Here is a 19,478-nt window from a genome sequence, read left to right on the forward strand (position 1 = left end):
GAATGGGTAGCCAGGGAGGGCAACTGCCCCCTTACAGGGCCCAATGTATATAAAACCCTGGGAGTCTGTATGCCTGTGACTATAGCACTCCGAGCTTGGACACCCCAGCTTTGAGGCTGCTGCTGCTGCTAAAATGTCAGAGACTAACCTGAGAATCAGTGGGGGGGCGGTGAGGTTTGGGGCGACCTATGGGGGCAACAGGCTCTTCTCTGGGGGCAGGAGCGGTGGAGGTGGCGGCGGAGGGGCTGGAATGGCCCTCTCCAGGTCTCTTGGAATGGGCGGGGGTGGAAGAGCAGGACTCGGTATGAGAGGAGGGATGGGGCTAGGCATGGGGATGGGAATGGGTGGAGGCCTTGGGATGGGAGGAGGCCTGGGGATGGGAGGAGGCCTGGGGATGGGAATGGGTGGAGGCTTTGGGATGGGGGGAGGCCTGGGGATGGGGGGCGGAGGAGGTCTTGGGATGGGAATGGGTGGACGTGCCCTGGCTCTAGGAGCCGGCGGTGGAGGGGTCAGTGCAGCAGGATTCAGGGCTGGCGTGGCCCCACTCAGGGCTCGCTTGGGTGGCCGGGTCTTCAAGATCGGAGGCTATGGCTTCAACCCGTCTTTCCTGAGCTCCACCACTGCAGTGGGTGGTGACGTGGGTGTCAGCCCTGTGCCAAGCATCGATCCCTCGCTACCCTCGCTCGACACAGTCCAGGTGACCCGCCTAAAGGAGAAGGAGGAGCTGCAGGTCCTCAATGACAAGTTTGCCACCTTCATTGACAAGGTATGTAATGAAAATATTACTCTTCATACAGGCAGTATCTTTAATGTCTATAATGAATAATCAGTGAAAATTGATGTTGGTATTTAGCCACTATGCTTCATTCATTTGAATCCATCTCAGTAATATTTTAAGTGCACTTTAAGAATACAGTAATTAGCTATGCTTCTTATTCATGCATAAATATGGTCCCATGTGTAAACTCAATATTTGTACAGGTGCTTAAACAACCAAATTAATTAAACTATGTACTACTGCTTGAACAAATTAATTAACATTATGTTGATCAGTATCCTCTACCCATCAACATCCTCTGAGGGTGTGACATTTTATAGCCTAGGTGGATTTCTCTTACAGATGTGGATTGACCTATGCATAATTTATGTTTGTGCGTAAACCAGTTGAGGATAGTCTTAGATTGTCCTGGTTTTGAAATTGATAGCAATGCTCATGTAGGCAGTCAACATTGTTATCATGCAAAAACATTATGCATGTATTGGTTCTACACCGAGTGTACAAAACATTAGGAACACCTTCGTAATATTGAGTTGCACCCCCTTTGCCCTCAGAACACCCTCAATTTGTTAGGGGATGGACTCTACAAGGTGTTGAAAGCGTTCCACTGGGATGCTGGCCCATGTTAAACCCAATGCTTCCCACAGTTGTGTCAAATTTGCATGAGGTTCTTTGGGTGGTGGACCATTCTTGATTCGGATGGGAAACTGTTGAGCGTGAAAAACCCAGCAACGTTGCAGTTCTTGACACACTCAAACCGGTGTGCAGGGCACCTACTACCGTACCCCATTCAAAGGCACAGAAATGTTTCAGGCTTAAAAATTATTCTTTACCCGTCTCCTCCCTGTCATCTACACTGATTGAAGTGGATTTAACAAGCGACATCAATAAGGGATCATAGCTTTCACCTGGTCAGTCTGTCATGGAAAGATCAGTGTTCCTAATGTTTTGATCTAAATAAAATAAAAAAGAACAGCCCATTAGAATGTTCTGAACATCAATATCAATCAAGCTCATTGAAATTCAGACCCATTCTTGGAGAGGAACAACAGACTGTATTTCTATGTTGTAAACCCAATAGAAATCTATTTGTGTAGTGTATTCATCGATCTGGCCTCTCTCGTTCTCTCTCATGGTCTGTGGTCCCCAGGCTCGCTCTCTGGAGCAGACCAACGCTGTGTTGAGGGCCAAGATCGCCATGTTCACCAACCCGGACCAGAGCGGCCCTGCCAACACCTCCATCCTGCTCACCTCTGCCATCGGTACCTACAAGATCCAGATTGATGGCCTGTCTGCCACCAAGGAGGCCATTGTTGCTGAGATTGAGCACTACAAGAGCATCATCGAAGATGTCCAGAGCAGGTGGGTGGGGTTAGGGTAGATTACCTCACAAAAGTGGCACCATAATGAAATAAACATTGACCCTATAATACGCAATACAGTAAAGTTAAGTTTCCCCCCAATACCTTACAGTGAATCCACAACACATTACAGTGAATCTACAACACAGTATCATAAAGTGTGGGTCTAGTGTTAGTCACTAATCTGTCTGCTGCACCAGGCCTGAAGAGAGAAAGCTCTCAGCCTCGTGTAGATGTGGTGACTTTGCTTTATAATTACCTCAGCAGATCAATGCATTTAATGCTCAGTTGGAGCAAAATCCAGCAGCAGATTCTTGAGCCTTTGATCTGAAGAGAATCTGCATCCTACCAACACACAGCTTGACATTCAATTGATGCTGCGAAAAAATAATAACAAATACCCACATTTGTTTCACCCGAGTACACAATATATTACCCTTTAAAAACTCACGAAGCAGAATTGTAGACATCGATGATATGAAAGCTGATGCATACATTTGACAAAACCTTCTATTGGTTTTATATTGAAAGGTTTGAGGAGGAGACTGTCCAAACCAAGTCATTAGAGATGGACTGGACCACATTAAAAGAGGTATGGATACATCATAGTGTTATCAAACTACCAAAGGATTATTCAAACTATTGAAATAATGAATAACATTCTGTTATGGCTACCAAAACCACCACTCCCATGCTTTAACAGGAGGTAGACAATCTCTACATGAGCATTTTTGAGCTTCAAACCAACATTGGCGGACTGGAAGATCAGATTGGTCTCTCAAAGCAGGTGTATGATGCTGTGAGTACATGATGACAAAGTCTTTTACTGGAAAATTCTTGCTGAACTTGCGGGGAGGGGTTGAACCAAGGGGAGAGGTGTTCAGTGCACATTTAGGCTCTATAAAATGAGCAAACATGAAAAATTGTAAACGTCCCCCCCCTTGGTTCACATTTGTATTAGAATTGTACATATGCACTGTTCCTTGTCTGCTCCTGTACTCCACCAGTAAAAGCCTTCCTCCCTGAACCCTCTGGAGATGATCCCTTGCCCAGGCGCTGCATTAAAATGTCTCCCCATCAATTATGGAGATTCAGACAAGCTGACAGTCAGCACTCAACACTAAGCACTACTGCTTCTCTCTCTCTCGCTCACTAAAATCACCCAGATGATCACTGCTGCAGAACCAGACCTTTCATAAGTGTTCACAACATTATGGATTCACATTACACATCCTGTGACTCTCTCAGTATCGTAAATTGCATAATTGGAACACAGGAGGGACAATGTGGGCCTATTATTCTAACAACACGGTTGCAGTAGATTATAGTATATATGGGGATCAAAGAGTAGGGTACATTTACCAAAGCGCTATTGGAAAGTGTTCAAATAGAGGCAACATGCCCAACAGATGTTGTGTTTTCAGAGTTTTCAGAGTTCAATTGTGAGTCTCAACACAGTACTACGCATATTTTAAAAGCTGTATTATGTTGCCATAGCTACAAGGAAGACTAAAACAATTGGACATTAGACATAACACATTTGCTTTGTGTTGTAGAAAGTGAAGGAGGTGAGGAACATCATGACGGGCAGTGTGAGGTCAGCCTTCTCCATCTCGGTGGACAACGCAGCCCAAGCCCAGGACCTGACCTCTGCCCTGTCGGACGTCAAGTCCCACTATGAAGCCCTGGCCCAGCGCAGCAAGCAGGACGCCCTTGTTTCTGTGCAGGACAGTGTATGTACCCTTCAGCGACCGACAGTATCTAGTCTGCATTTTGTCAACCAGTCTATTTTTTATTTTTTTATTTCACCTTTATTTAACCAGGTAGGCTAGTTGAGAACAAGTTCTCATTTGCAACTGCGACCTGGCCAAGATAAAGCATAGCAGTGTGAACAGACAACACAGAGTTACACATGGAGTAAACAATTTAGCAAGTCAATAACACAGTAGAAAAAATGGGCAGTCTATATACAATGTGTGCAAAAGGCATGAGGAGGTAGGCGAATAATACAATTTTGCAGATTAACACTGGTGATAAATGATCAGATGGGCATGTACAGGTAGAGATGTTGGTGTGCAAAAGAGCAGAAAAGTAAATAAATAAAAACAGTATAAAAACAGTATGGGAATGAGGTAGGTGAAAAAGGGTGAGCTATTTACCAATAGACTATGTACAGCTGCAGCGATCGGTTAGCTGCTCGGATAGCTGATGTTTGAAGTTGGTGAGGGAGATAAAAGTCTCCAATCAGCGATTTTTTTGCAATTCGTTCCAGTCACAGGCAGCAGAGTACTGGAACGAAAGGCGGCCAAATGAGGTGTTGGCTTTAGGGATGATCAGTGAGATACACCTGCTGGAGCGCGTGCCACGGATGGGTGTTGCCATCGTGACCAGTGAACTGAGATAAGGCGGAGCTTTACCTAGCATGGACTTGTAGATGACCTGGAGCCAGTGGGTCTAACGAATATGTAGTGAGGGCCAGCCGACTAGAGCATACAAGTCGCAGTGGTGGGTGGTATAAGGTGCTTTAGTGACAAAACGGATGGCACTGTGATAGACTGCATCCAGTTTGCTGAGTAGAGTGTTGGAAGCCATTTTGTAGATTCGCCGAAGTCGAGGATCGGTAGGATAGTCAGTTTTACTAGGGTAAGCTTGGCAGCGTGAGTGAAGGAGGCTTTGTTGCGGAATAGAAAGCCGACTCTGGATTTGATTTTTGATTGGAGATGTTTGATGTGAGTCTGGAAGGAGAGTTTGCAGTCTAGCCAGACACCTAGGTACTTATAGATGTCCACATATTCAAGGTTGGAACCATCCAGGGTGGTGATGCTAGTCGGGCATGCGGGTGCAGGCAGCGATCGGTTGAAAAGCATGCATTTGGTTTTACTCGCGTTTAGGAGCAGTTGGAGGCCACGGAAGGAGTGCTGTATGGCATTGAAGCTCGTTTGGAGGTTGGATAGCACAGTGTCCAATGACGGGCCGAAAGTATATAGAATGGTGTCGTCTGCGTAGAGGTGGATCAGGGAATCGCCCGCAGCAAGAGCAACATCATTGATATATACAGAGAAAAGAGTCGGCCCGAGAATTGAACCCTGTGGCACCCCCATAGAGACTGCCAGAGGACCGGACAGCATGCCCTCCGATTTGACACACTGAACTCTGTCTGCAAAGTAATTGTGAACCAGGCAAGGCAGTCATCCGAAAAACCGAGGCTGTTGAGTCTGCCGATAAGAATTTGGTGATTGACAGAGTCGAAAGCCTTGGCGAGGTCGATGAAGACGGCTGCACAGTACTGTCTTTTATCGATGGCGGTTATGATATCATTTAGTACCTTGAGTGTGGCTGAGGTGCACCCGTGACCGGCTCGGAAACCAGATTGCACAGCGGAGAAGGTACGGTGGGATTCGAGATGGTCAGTGACCTGTTTGTTGACTTGGCTTTCAAAGACCTTAGATAGGCAGGGCAGGATGGATATAGGTCTATAGCAGTTTGGGTCCAGGGTGTCTCCCCCTTTGAAGAGGGGATGACTGCGGCAGCTTTTCAATCCTTGGGGATCTCAGACGATATGAAAGAGAGGTTGAACAGGCTGGTAATAGGGGTTGCGACAATGGCGGCAGATAGTTTCAGAAATAGCGGGTCCAGATTATCAAGCCCAGCTGATTTGTACGGGTCCAGGTTTTGCAGCTCTTTCAGAACATCTGCTATCTGGATTTGGGTAAAGGAGAACCTGGAGAGGCTTGGGTGAGGAACTACGGGGCGGAGCTGTTGGCCGAGGTTGGAGTAGCCAGGCGGAAGGCATGGCCAGCCGTTGAGAAGTGCTTATTGAAGTTTTCGATAATCATGGATTTATCGGTGGAGACCGTGTTTCCTAGCCTCAGTGCAGTGGGCAGCTGGGAGGAGGTGCTCTTGTTCTCCATGGACTTCACAGTGTCCCAGAACTTTTGGAGTTGGAGTTACAGGATGCAAACTTCTGCCTGAAGAAGCTGGCCTTAGCTTTCCTGACTGGTCCATCAACTTTATATTGCATTAACATAATAATAATCTCAAGTCTGTCAGGCATTATCTAACGATAACTAGTTGCAAAAATGATGACCTGTTTTGCAAACACCATTGGAACCAGTACAACATTCATTATCTCTCATTCCTATCTGTGTTGCAGTCTCCCCCAAGTGGATGTTCTTAGCATTGCACTCAGAATACACTATTTTAGCCTACATTGCCTTCCAGCATCCAACCCCAAATCTTATGTTTATTTCTCAAGTTTGCGTAGACTAAGACTAGTGAAGGCACCATGAAAATGTAACCTTTTTCTTATTTCAAACCCCAGCTCTCCATGATGTCCATGACGTCCCAGCCCAGTACCCAGACTCTGACCCAAACCAAAGAGGAGCTGCGCATGTACAAACTGCAGATCGACTCAGTACAGAGGGAGATCGACAGACTCAAGACCCTGGTAGGAACATGACCTTGTCTACCCTGAAATTATACAGCCTCAAAGAAAATGTTTCATTGATTTCATAAATGACAGTATGAGGGTAAGTATCCCAGTCCTATCTCCTGACAACCTAATGCTCGCCACAGTGTTTTAATACGCAGGACTGATCTCTCCCGTTGTAGAACATCCAGATGGAATCTCAGGTGGATGAGGCAGAGTCCCACTCCAGCTCCCACACAGAGACCTATCAGGAGCAGGTGCTGACCCTCAAGTTGCAGCTGGATGACATCAGAAAGGTAAGGATGGGGTACAGAGTCCTCCACAAGTATACACCAGTAAAAAATACAACTCCTATGAGCCACTTTCACGTGCAGTTTCTAGGTGCAGCATAACCCATGAATCATGCTCTTCTTACAGCAAATAACACACTATGGTCAAGAGTACCAGGAACTCCTGGCCAGTAAAATGTCTCTAGATGTTGAGATCACTGCATACAAGAAGCTTCTGGACAGCGAGGAGAGCAGGTAAGAGAGTAGGGTCTCATACATCATCCAGATGTTCACCCATATAAGTGCTGATTGACGCTCTCTGAAGTTCTACGCCCGTCTCTATGATAGTCATGTATTTGTGATGAATATGGTTTCAGACTGAGGTCAGGAGGCGGCGTGACCGTGCACATGTCTAAGACTGCCATTGGAGGGGGAGGTGGGGCTGGCCTGGCCCTGGCCCTGGGAGGAGGCGGCGGCGGCATGGGTCTGGGAGGAGGAGGCGGCGGCATGGGTCTGGGAGGAGGAGGAGGAGGAGGCGGCGGCATGGGTCTGGGAGGAGGAGGAGGAGGCGGCGGCGGCGGCATGGGTCTGGGCGGTGGCTACAGAATGGGCGGAGGCCTAGGAGGTGGCTTTGGAGGGGGTCTGGGCAGTGGCTTTGGAGGTTTTGGAGGAGGTCTGGGGTTAGGAGGAGGTGGAGGGTCTTTCGGAGGTGGGGGATCCTACGGAGGCGGGGGGTCCTTCGGCGGCGGGAGCAGCTACATGTCATCCAGCCTGAGCAGCAGTGGACGTGAGTACAGCTCCCATCTCTATGAACTAGTTTTACTTTTATCTGTAATGCCTCCTTTAAAACAATACTATTACTGGCGCCATCTTAAAGGAATATCACACTCCCAAGATAAGTCCATGTCACAGGCCATCCACAAGCTAAAATGAATGGAAAAGCACCATGGTATTTCCAGATTTGTTGTACGTGTCTTTGAATTTCTTTGGGTTGGGGCGGCAGGTAGCCTAGTGGTTTGAGTGGAGGGGCGGCAGGTAGCCTAGTGGTTTGAGTGGAGGGGCGGCAGGTAGCCTAGTGGTTTGAGTGGAGGGCGGCAGGTAGCCTAGTGGTTTGAGTGGAGGGGCGGCAGGTAGCCTAGTGGTTTGAGTGGAGGGGCGGCAGGTAGCCTAGTGGTTTGAGTGGAGGGGCGGCAGGTAGCTAGTGGTTTGAGTGGAGGGGCGGCAGGTAGCCTAGTGGTTTGAGTGGAGGGCGGCAGGTAGCCTAGTGGTTTGAGTGGAGGGGCGGCAGGTAGCCTAGTGGTTTGAGTGGAGGGGCGGGGGCGGCAGGTAGCCTAGTGGTTTGAGTGGAGGGGCGGCAGGTAGCCTAGTGGTTTGAGTGGAGGGGCGGCAGGTAGCCTAGTGGTTTGAGTGGAGGGGCGGCAGGTAGCCTAGTGGTTTGAGTGGAGGGACGGCAGGTAGCCTAGTGGTTTGAGTGGAGGGGCGGCAGGTAGTCTAGTGGTTTGAGTGGAGGGGCGGCAGGTAGCCTAGTGGTTTGAGTGGAGGGGCGGCAGGTAGCCTAGTGGTTTGAGTGGAGGGGCGGCAGGTAGCCTAGTGGTTTGAGTGGAGGGCGGCAGGTAGCCTAGTGGTTTGAGTGGAGGGGCGGCAGGTAGCCTAGTGGTTTGAGTGGAGGGGCGGCAGGTAGCCTAGTGGTTTGAGTGGAGGGGCGGCAGGTAGCCTAGTGGTTTGAGTGGAGGGGCGGCAGGTAGCCTAGTGGTTTGAGCGTTGGACGAGTAACCGAAAGGTGGCAAGATAAAAATCTGTCGTTCTGCCCCTGAACAAGGCAGTTAACCCATCATTGAAAATAAGAATTTATTCTTAACTGACTTGCTTAGTTAAATAAAGGTTAAAATAATACATTAAATAGCAGGGTCTACACAACTTATTGCTTGGGACATGGACTCATCAGAGAGGTCTAAAAAGAAGTTAAACTTGGGAGTGTATTGTCCCTTTACCTTCTGAGATTCAACCATAGATAATGGGACTTCCAACTTCATTGGCGGAGGGCTCAGCCAATCGTGCTATTTTAAAATGGATTGCCTCAATGGTGTTGGCAGTTGCCTTAGGTCATGTATTTTTAATCCCGTGGCCTTTTGGTAGGCTGTCATTGTAAGTAAGAATTTGTTCTTAACCGGCTTGCCAAGGTAAAGGTTATATTTAAAAAAAGACTAATGGGACAGATGAGTTTCTCTGTGGGTGCAACGCAGACAATTCCTCATTGGACCACTCTTTTCCTTCCAGTCTCTTCAACAGTGTACTGAGGACAAACCGGACCAACCAGAGAATCTCCATCTGCCTACATTGAGATGGAACCCTGTTTTGGCAGAATTACTAAGAAAGATCAACAGTCTCAGATTCTGTTGTGTGACGTGCCATAATGTAACATGTTTAATATCAATAAAAGCAGTGTTATTTCACCATGTGCAACACATTCAATAGGCTTGAGGTCTACTAGCATAATCCCCAAGGCCTGGATTCAAGCCGACTATGCTCCCTTGTTCACAGAGAACGCATGCAAGGAAAATGGCGCATAGACAAAGCAATGACCAATTATTATTTGACTACTTATCAGTTCAGAGGCTTATGAACACTCCAGAATTTTGCATAAGATTCACACTGGTGTGTTGGGACGCAAAGGGAACATACAGCCTAAGGCCACAAACAAACCTCACCCTTCCTTTGTATGAAAAGGATATCAATAGGAGCTCTTCGTAGAGCAAAGTTACAAAACCAGAGCATGAGACCCCATCTTCACAACCACAGGCTCTCTCTCTGGCCTAAGTACACACATATAGTCCACTTTATTCTCCTCTGCCTCCCTTCTTCTGTTTGCCTTCAGGCTGTGTCGTCTTGGCCTTCTTGGTCAGACCCTGTCCAGGTGTCTCTCCTCCTCCTGGTAGTTTCCTCTTGATTTTGTTTCTTTTCTTCTTTCCTCCCTCTGGTTTCCCCAAGGGGACTGAGTTGGCATCTGCTGCCCCCTGCTCAGAGACAGGCAGTTGCTTCTTGCGGTTCTTTCTCTTCTTGGTCTCGGGCAGGAATCCTTTCTTCTTCTTTGGAGCGGTCAGCTCAGCCTGGTCTTTGGTTTTCCTGGTTCTGTCCCTTTTGGGCTTTCTGTTAAAGGTGGAGCCACAAAACATGGTATTAAAGCAGGTATTTTCAAAGTGGTGTCCACCTCTAAATATATAGAATGTAATCTCTTTAATGAATATTACTAACAGATTAAACATTGTCTGTGGATCTGTGGAATAGAGTACAATATTATTAATATACAGTTTGTGTTCCTAACCATGGTCTGCCTGGGAGGCACACAGGGATATTGGTATCAATAGGTCTGTAATTCCCCCAAAATGTTTATTTTTTAACATAAATCACAGTGCATTTAAAATGGCAAAGTTCTCTCGCTGCCTCATGGCAGGATACTTGCTTTAAAGCTGAACAGAATCTCTTCCCCATGACAAAACATGTAGAACTGCAGGAAATTAGCTTAATCTGCAACATTCTCTCCGATGCCAAGAGCCGGGCTTTTAAAATGTTTCTTCCCAGGGCCCGAGACTTGGTTTGTCTGACCATGCACTGCCGAAGTAGTACAACTCCTTGTATCTCACTCCAGTTGTGTTTTAATTATGAGGGAGTCCTTTATGAATTGGGTCTCCGGCCCCAAACAGGTTGAGAACCACTAGCCAAGCTGCTCTGTTGGCATACTGGCACAGCAGTTCTCTTACCAATTATCTGAAATAGTGGAAATGCTCTAAGTTTCAACAGTACTCATCCCCCCCAAAATAGCTGACATATTCAGTAGGTCTCAATGATATGAGTGTTGTTGGTACAATTATTTCCCAATGACATGACACTGTAACAGTAAGCATGTGGCAGAGTTACTCACGTGACTCCAAAATGTTTCATAACAGCCCAGTAGGTGTCCTCCATCTGTCCAGTCTTCCTGAAGCCCAGAACCTCTCTCATGGACTGAAGAACCTTTTTGAGGGGCTCCAGATCCACAGACAGCTTCTGTAAAACACAGGAGACAAAAGTAGGTTAAAGAATCTGGAAAGACAAATGATGGGGGGGTATTAAAGGGATAAATTGCTTTACCTGCTGGTTGACAGTTTTGACCAGGAAGAGACCGAGCTCCAGGGCTTTGACCAACTTCTCCTGGACCACCTTGTTCTTACCAGTCTCAACTACAGTCTCCAGACTCTGAGGAGAACATCCACAACCATATCAGTAACAAATCAGCAGCTCCAGGGAGAGATGGGTAATGTACAGTATCATCCAAGTCAAACCTAGAGGTTAAAGTTGATCCGTTTTTAATGTAACATGCTTTTGAAGAGTTTGGGGTCGTACGCACATCCCAGGCGGCACCTTAATTGGGGAGGACGGGCTCATAGTAATGGCATCAATGGAATGGTATCAAACATGTTTTCAATGTGTTTGATAGCACGCCATTATTATGAGCTGTCCTCCCCTCAGCAGCCTCCTGTGATGCACATCCTAAAATAATAATGGAAAAGAACAGGGAGGGCCCCACACACTATGGTCCCAATTTACCACAATATGATTTTTCCCATGCTTTTGCAGTAATGATGTGATATAGAGATTGATTCCTGTGGTGTCTCACACAGTGACATGTTCTCTGATGTCTAAGCTTGGGTGAGGTGTTTGATGCCTACCGCTGCCACATGGCCCACCGCCTGCTGAAGCAGCCCTGCCCAGGGGTTGCCTGCTAACAGCTGCTGTACCTCCCTGCTCTGCAGCCCCCGCAGCACCATGGCACTGGCCTGGCTCTGTGGAACACACACGCATACAAAATGAAACACTCAATAGGAAGATGATTTTGTGCAGATCAGTGGTATTTACCGTCAGTCTGAAAGGATCATTGGCTGGGAAGAGTGTGGTCCGTCATCACTGTATTAAAACTAGAGTTGGTAGAAGTTGAACCTAACTACTGGTCCAGGGTCAGATGCTTCTTTTTACTGGTAATTGTTGAGGTGGAGCCTGCTAGTCTCACCTGTTGGTGTTCTCTGACTCCTGTTGTGATGTGTTCCACTGCGGTCACCAACAGGTTCACACACAGAACCTACACACAACACAAGATAATCAACCTCCAACAGCATCATGTTACACCAGCCAACAGACTTCTTAACACTAGTTGTGGGGATTCTAGAAAGCACAGAGCAACAAGAGGAAACAACAACGTATTTATGCAGTAATTTGAATCAATAGAGAGCAGTGTGGATGCAGTTGTTGTTAACTCACAGGGAAGCGGGTGAAGAGGTCGACAAACATTAGGCCTGACAGAGGGCTTTTCCTGCGCGTCATGAAGGAGCAGAGGGCCCCGTTAAAGATGGCCGACACCCTCTCCACGTCCACGTTACCCATGAACCTCAGCTGCAACGCCGAGATTTCAGCAGGTTGGTTTCATATAAAAGATGCACTAATAGTAAATACTTGGCGTACATTAAGGTTGAATGCTAAGGGTTGGTTAAGGAACAATTGTCACTGTAGTCAACTCTGAAAGGTAAAGAGGCTTACCTCAGTAGAAGGTGTTGTCTTGCCATCTGCTGAGGCCACGGGCGCCCCCCCTCTCAGCACCTTGACCAGGTACAGAGATGCACTGAAGAAGTAGAGTGACACTGAGGAGTCAGACAGCTTCTGGGTTTTGGTCATGAGTTTCTCCAGCAGGTCGTGGAGCTCCCCCTGTCTGTCGCCTACGGTCTTACAGTACTGCTTGGCCCGGCACAGCTGGTTCCTGGGAGTAGGAGAGGACGAGGGTGACGTTGACTGATCAGTGTGGCAGAACAATACTGGAAACTGTTGACATAACATGATAATCTGTCTCCCCAGAAAGAATGCACCTGCATATGACAAGTTGTTCTTTCGAGGTGCATAAAGAGAAGTAAAGCACAAATCCTGTCTCACATCTCTAATACATTGCGAGGTGTTTTCAGTATTAAAGGAAAACTCCACCCCAAAATGTTAGCAATCAAGTTTTCAAGAGTACATGTGTTCCTAAATTGAAAAATGTGGAACAAAACACATTTGGGAGCACAATGAAAGTATTTGAGGAAGGAGGTTGCCGTGGCAACAGCGGAGAGCTCCCCCAATGTTTTTGGCATGGAGAGATGATAGAGCCGTCATGACACATTGGGCTGGGCGATATCGTCTTTTAAGGTATTCCGTTATGGATTTTTACAATACCGTTGAGAAAAAGGTATTTTGATACAGTACTACATAAATAAAAAGTTTTACAAATTGCCCTACTTCACTGTCAGTTTTGTCCTAGTATGGTTGAATATAAATCAAATCAGAATGGAGAAATACCACTTAGAATGTATTTGTTGCCATCCTAGGGTCATGGCCTACTCATAAAACATACCAGTCAAAAGTTTGGACACACCTACTCATTTAAGGGTTTTTCTTTATTTTTACTATTTTCTACGTTGTAGAATAATAGTGAAGACATCAAAACTATGAAATCATGCAGTAACCAAAAAAAGTGTTAAATCAAAATATATTTACGATTATTCAAAGTAGCCACCCTTTGCCTTGATAGCTTTGTTGTTTGTCACTGGCCTACACACAATATCCCATAATGTCAAAGTGGAATAATTCTGTTTTTCAAAATGTTTACAAATTAATAAAAAGCTGAAATGTCTTGAGTAATCAACCCCTTTGTTATGGCAAGCCTGAAGTTCAGGAGTGCAAACCACATGGACTTACTCTGTATGCAATAAGTGTTTAACATGATTTTTTTTAAATTAAAAAACTACCTAATTTCTGTACCCTACACATAATTGTACGGTCCCTCAGTTGAGCAGTGAATTTCAAACACAGATTCAAAGACCAGGGAGTTTTCCCCAATGCCTCGCAAAGAACGGAATCTATTGGTTGATAGGTTAAAAAAAAGCAGACAATTAATACCCATTTGAGCATGGTAATGTTATTAATTACACTTTGGATGGTGTATCAATACACCCAGTCACGACAAAGAAACAGACGTCCTTCCTAACTCAGTTGCCGGTGAGGAAGGAAATCACTCAGGGATTTCACCATGAGGCCAATGGTGATTTTAAAACAGTTAGAGAGTGTAATGTCTGTGTAACTGTTCAAAGGGCCTGGAAAGCTGTGTAGTCGCTGCCAAAGGCGACTCTAACGTATTCGAATGTATTGACTCGGGGTGAATACTGATCTAATCAAGATATATTAGTGTGTTATTTTTCATAAATGTTTTAACAAACGTTCAAATTTTTCTTCCACTTTGACAGAGTATTTTGTGTAGATTGTTGACAACAAAAAATAATTAAATCCCATTTTTTAACAACAAAAACATCAAGGGGTGTGTATACTTTCTGAAGGTAGTGGGTATGTTTCTGAGCCTGTCTGTCTCTAAAGGCACTAGCATGACGTACTTGAAGATGTCTGCGGCCTTGCGGAGGAAGTCCTGCTCCTGCTGGTCGCTCTCGGAGCTCATGCCGCTCTCGATGACGCTGAGCAGGGGCTCCACCATGCCCAGCACCAGAGGGCTGCTGCCCTGCCTGGCCAGGAACACCTCCACCAGGTCCAGCACCTAGAACACAGCATAAGACCAGGGTCAGCACCCCATGAACATAGGGGGACCATCACCAGAAGAACAAGAGAGGCAGTGTTAGAAATAGCACTGCCAGAGTACAGTGTTTCACCTATATTAATTTAGCAGTGAAATCATTGCCACCACTCCATGTAAAAATAATAAATTACAAAGAAAGATAAGAGAGAGCTATAATTATTTTTTTTACAAGATCATCTTTGAGAACTAACAATCACCAAAATAAAAACTAGACAGTCGGGGAGAATTGTTTTTCTCCAAAACTGTCATTGCATGGGGTCCCCATTGATTTTGTCATGTTTAAGTCACTCAGATAGCATAACAACACAGCATAAGCCATGGCAAAATGTGCTTCAAAACAGCAACATTTTGCCACTGCGGCCAAGAAAACTTTGGGTTGGCCACGCCGACTACCACAGCTTTCACACTTACAACTCTATCCAAACAGGCGAGACGGAAATAGTCATCTTGTCATGTGAATACCTTGATCTTGAAGTCTCTGACGAGGGTCTTTTCCTTTTTTAGCTTGTCCTTCTCATCCTTCTTGGCCTGCATCTTCTTCTTCTGTTCAAGGAACAGTCCTGCGATGCTGCCGTCCAGCTTCATCATGGCTTCATCGTCCAGCTCGTCACCATCGCTGCCATCCTCTTCAGTGGCCTGTGACATGCAGCAAGAAAGACCCGGTCCAGTTAAAATGTCTAGAACAGCGCTGTGTATTAATGTCTCTGCTTTTGAACCCCCCCGATTTCAATGAAACTGCTAGAATCTTATCCAGAGCGACTTAACACAAAATGCATTTAAAAAAAAAAAAAGATCTTGAGCACTATAAGTGAAACCTTCAAAAATAAGAGTAAAGTACAATCCCAGAGCTAGAATAAAAGACCAATCACAAGACACCTACCAGAGCACCCTGGTTCTGTAGGACCTTCATCAGCTCAATGCGGAAGTTCTGATCCACCTCGCTCCCCTCCTCCATGGCCTCATCTTCACCATCATCAGAGTCGTCGTCTGATGCATCCGACTCATCCTCATTCTGGAGAAGCAAGTAATACATATGTTTACGAAGAGTAAAAATATAAGCAATAGCTGTTACTGGACACAAAACAATACCAAACTAAAATATATAGGCAACAATTTTTTGGGCTCATTCTAATTATTATTACATTCTAATGGGAGAATAAAGTGGACTTGCCTGACTAAATAAACTGGATGCGTACATGGTGATAATAAAGCCATGAATAGCGGTAGCTTCACTCTCACCATTTGAATCTCTCCATCACTGTTTTTATCATGAGAAAGCGTGCAAAAACCAGGTTCCTTTTGTAATGGGAGGATTTGTATAGAAAGCCAAGTTGATGCCAGCATTAGATGCTGTCGTCCTCATAATAACCGCACATGGTTTTACCGCAACACCTTTCAATTGAAGCGGCAGAGAATAAATGAAAGTGGGCACGTCTCACAAAAATGGAAATCGTGGATAATAAGGGGAGCAGGAGAACTTCTAGATTGGCTACAATAATTACAAGGTAGGCCTTTTCCAGTACTTGAATTCCTGAGCTCCAAATTCAAGTAGGCTACTTCAAGCCCCTTGTATTGTTTAAAATTGCAGGTGTAACATTGAAACCAAAATGTATTTGTCATGTTATTTCAATACTATATCATATTGAGAAAAAGCACACTAGGCAATGTCATTGGTTGTCATCATATCCAGAATAATTCATAGGAATAGAGTTGGGTGTTACGCAATAGTCTATCCTACACAATTGCGCACAGTAGACTTGGTGTACAATCCGAGGCACAAAAACATGAACTCATTTGATGGTTTCCCTGTTAAATCTAACGAGACCCTGCTGTAAAACATGCAGACAACAACTGATGATCAACATCAACTCGCTAGGGTTATTAGATCCAACGTGGATCCTGACAACTGTCTTCACAAACGCCTTTTTTCCAGCAATTGGGCGGTTGCGTCGCATACGTCATCACAACAGCCGATTGTCACTTGAATGTCATTCAAAAAAGTCCTTCCTGGATCAGATGATTACATGTGAAAATATCACGGTGTAATTAAACAGCTTGACACCAAATGCACATCCAACCGTCTTATGCATAATTATTGAAGCACGTTAACGACAATGTCGATTTAGGTTTTAAGTATCAAGGTAAGGTGACTCAGAAGCCTTCCATTTTGCAATAGCATACATTTTGGGGGATTTGTGTGCCCATGAAAACTGTTTCACCTCTTAACATAAGCAGACATGAAATGTTTGGTAGTTACACTGCATTTCTGAGATCTCTATACAAAAAACAGTGACGGCTAGATACAGGTTTCTTACAGGGCTCAAGTTCAATGTCTAATTTAACTGATTAATGCTTAATATATAATATGACGACAACTTACACTGCCACAAATGCAAGGACAGAAAAGTAATGTTTTATGTCACAGGATTTTGGACAAATCCGTCAAGACACCAACCAAGAGAAGGGGTCGTCTACCTATATTCAATAAAATGTCAAACCCTTATATATCTTAATGTAATGTAATGACATGGGGGAAAAATGGCTAACTATTATCAATGAGTTCTCAATAGCTGTAACATGTTGTCCAGCATAGGAAATCCTCGCTGGTACCCTAGTTTATAGAAAAACCCTGGTGTAGATTTGTGAATGTGACCAGGTGTGAAAGAACTGAACTGACCATCTCTTCGTCGTCTTCATCCTCGCCTTTCTTTTTTTTGTCTTTCTTCTTTATTTTGGCAGAGTCTTTATCATCCGTCACCACGATGGAACTGTCCTCCTCATCTTTATCTGGGTCCAGAACCTAAAAGACACAATGAGTCAAATGAATGGACATTCCTATAATATATCAACATTTACTTTCGCAAATCAACAGAAGTTTTACCTTCAGTGAACACTTATATGCAACATTTAAAAACCACAGCTCTGTAAGAGTACAGAATTCTCTAGTCTGGGAGACTTACATCCAAGATGGCGGTGAGGGCTCTGGCAGTGACGTGGGGACAGATGTTGGAGAAGACAGTCCTGCAGACGTGGCGGATGTGTCTACTGGGCTGGGACAGGAGTGAGAGCAGGATGTCCACCACCACCTCAGCCCAGTGGGGCTCCTCCTCTCCTGCTGCTGCAGAACCTGGATTAATAGGACATGTGGTTACAGAGACATCCCACCAAAGGCTACCATACTGAACATAGAGGCTGGTATTTATACTAACCTTAAGCTGGGTGTACACTACACGACTTTCAAAACCCTGACATCGCTAAACCTCACAATAAACAACCATCTTTCCTGTAGTTTTTTTTGTCACGCAAATTTAGTGGTGCGCACACTAAATGATCTGGCAGACGGGGGTCACACTACAAGATTCTTCACTTGGCGTTGAGGATTGTCGATACAAACCACGCTGTCCGGCGAAAACAATGACGTGAGTAGACGACCTGTGGCTCAAAGCAGCCTCAAACGTTTTCAGTCAGACATTCACGCTTTCCCTACAGTTGAAATATCTAGCCAACATTTTTAACATTGCTAAGAGCTGTAACGATTTGGCACTTTGGCTTTGATTAAGGTATAAACGCATTCTAGTAGTAGTCATCGCTCCTTCTTGAGTCTACACATTATGGGTAATGCGAAACAACATCATCTCACTGGCTTCTTCTCTGGCAAGCTCTCATTGGCTATTGCTCATCACCGTTCTCAAAACTTGTCGTTGCATATCTCACACTACAAGAGCATTGCAGATTGTGCCGAAAAAAACAAAAACATACTTGACATTTTTGGGACGTCTGGGACTGCTCAAAAACAAGATCGGTAGCCCTCAGATTTGAGTCTCTGACCCTCTCAGATTTAACAAGCGGCAGTGACGGCCGCATGCCTGAGTAGGCAACGATATTGGGATTTTGTCTCCGCTGTCTGGGACAGCTAAATCGGAGCCAAAATCGTGTAGCGTACACCCGGCTTTACTGTCACTGTACAACTGTGAACCAGTATGGATGGGAAATAACTAAATATATGGTTTTCAATATATGGAGAATGAGTACTTCTTTCCATGTCACAGATTAAGACTGGGGTGGTTTTGGCAAACTCAACTCTTCAGTAAGATTCGGTTGGCTCGAACACATTCTCTATGGACATGTGGTCTTACCGGTTACCGCCTTCTTCTTCTTGGACTTCTTCTCTTGGGCTTTTTCCATGCAGTTCTGCAGATCCTGCAAAAGGTCTACCAAATCCTCTGGAGCCTTTAAGGTACAAGCAAACATGTATACATAAACGTGGGATAAAAAGGACAAAGTAAAATGATGTATCTAAGAAATCTTACCATACTACGACAATCATTTTCATCCCTCATTTGTTTATCAATTGCGTACCTTGAAGAGGTGAATGCCAACCAGCAGGAAGAGTTGTTGGAAAGCAGAGGTCTCTGGAGTCTGGCCTTTCTTAGATTTCTTCATTAGAGTCCCCACTGACACCAGCATACTACATCAGAACAGGTTCACTATTGGCTTACATTTTTCTTACACCAACCTTTATCCCCCCCTCCATATGGTCTATCTAGTCAGTGTGGTCCATACCTGTCCCAGGCCTGTCTCTGCTCGGGGCTGAAGGGCTGGGTGCTCTGAGCGTACTTGGGCTGGTTGAGCAGGGTGTCAGCGTACCGCACCAGACAGAAGATCCACATGGAGCCGTCAGCCATCACACCCTGCATGTGCCTCTGGTTGCGGGCTGCCACCTCAGGGGAGTCGCCCAGCAAAGGCAGGTGGTTGATGTGCTGCAGCAATCTGGAGGGGTTGGGAGGTTAGAGAGATGTGTTAATCGGATGTGTAGTGTAGGGCAGGGGTCGACAACCGGTGACCCCTGCCCTAAAATCATATATTTTTTGGGACTTCAGTTTTTGGAAAAACAAATACTAAAATCACCAGGAATTCAGCTAAAATATGTTTAATTTAGGAAATTTGTTTCCAAATATTCCCACAAATAGAAATATATGTGATCATGTCTCAATGTAAT

The 19,478-nt window shown here is 45.3% G+C and overlaps 2 protein-coding genes across 45 annotated transcripts in view; one reads left to right on the forward strand and one right to left on the reverse strand.

Annotated features, from left to right (window-relative positions):
* Positions 1-9,290, forward strand: si:dkey-183i3.5 (uncharacterized protein LOC566445 homolog). Of its 44 annotated transcripts, none has more exons than XR_008060753.1 (14): positions 1-766; positions 1,929-2,140; positions 2,671-2,731; positions 2,843-2,938; positions 3,696-3,872; positions 6,461-6,586; positions 6,751-6,864; positions 6,986-7,092; positions 7,215-7,904; positions 7,936-8,031; positions 8,094-8,125; positions 8,164-8,259; positions 8,356-8,419; positions 8,451-8,776. XR_008060753.1 is itself a non-coding variant. In XM_035783259.2 (10 exons), exons 1-10 carry the CDS (start codon positions 134-136, stop codon positions 9,132-9,134), a joined length of 1,956 nt encoding a protein of 651 aa, XP_035639152.2. In that variant the 5' UTR covers positions 1-133; the 3' UTR covers positions 9,135-9,290. The 44 variants fall into 44 exon arrangements, 1 of the variants encoding a protein (XP_035639152.2); XR_008060769.1 differs by having other exon boundaries at positions 7,215-7,872; XR_008060751.1 differs by lacking the exon at positions 8,094-8,125 and having other exon boundaries at positions 7,936-8,062.
* The window catches only part of LOC118391058 (myb-binding protein 1A-like protein), an 18,897-nt gene continuing 8,647 nt past the window's right edge, over positions 9,229-19,478 (reverse strand). The window contains exons 12-26 of the mRNA XM_035782035.1: positions 19,043-19,249; positions 18,839-18,947; positions 18,616-18,709; positions 17,440-17,606; positions 17,157-17,279; positions 15,360-15,491; positions 14,942-15,115; positions 14,283-14,440; positions 12,406-12,622; positions 12,130-12,261; positions 11,882-11,950; positions 11,544-11,657; positions 10,966-11,070; positions 10,757-10,881; positions 9,229-9,984 (exon numbers count right to left, since the gene is read on the reverse strand). Of these exons, the coding sequence (XP_035637928.1) occupies positions 9,675-9,984; positions 10,757-10,881; positions 10,966-11,070; positions 11,544-11,657; positions 11,882-11,950; positions 12,130-12,261; positions 12,406-12,622; positions 14,283-14,440; positions 14,942-15,115; positions 15,360-15,491; positions 17,157-17,279; positions 17,440-17,606; positions 18,616-18,709; positions 18,839-18,947; positions 19,043-19,249 (2,236 nt within the window). The 3' untranslated portion in view covers positions 9,229-9,674. The remainder of the gene's footprint in view (positions 9,985-10,756; positions 10,882-10,965; positions 11,071-11,543; positions 11,658-11,881; positions 11,951-12,129; positions 12,262-12,405; positions 12,623-14,282; positions 14,441-14,941; positions 15,116-15,359; positions 15,492-17,156; positions 17,280-17,439; positions 17,607-18,615; positions 18,710-18,838; positions 18,948-19,042; positions 19,250-19,478) is intronic.

This window comes from Oncorhynchus keta, chromosome 12 (assembly GCF_023373465.1).
Source record: "Oncorhynchus keta strain PuntledgeMale-10-30-2019 chromosome 12, Oket_V2, whole genome shotgun sequence".
NCBI lineage: Eukaryota > Metazoa > Chordata > Actinopteri > Salmoniformes > Salmonidae > Oncorhynchus > Oncorhynchus keta.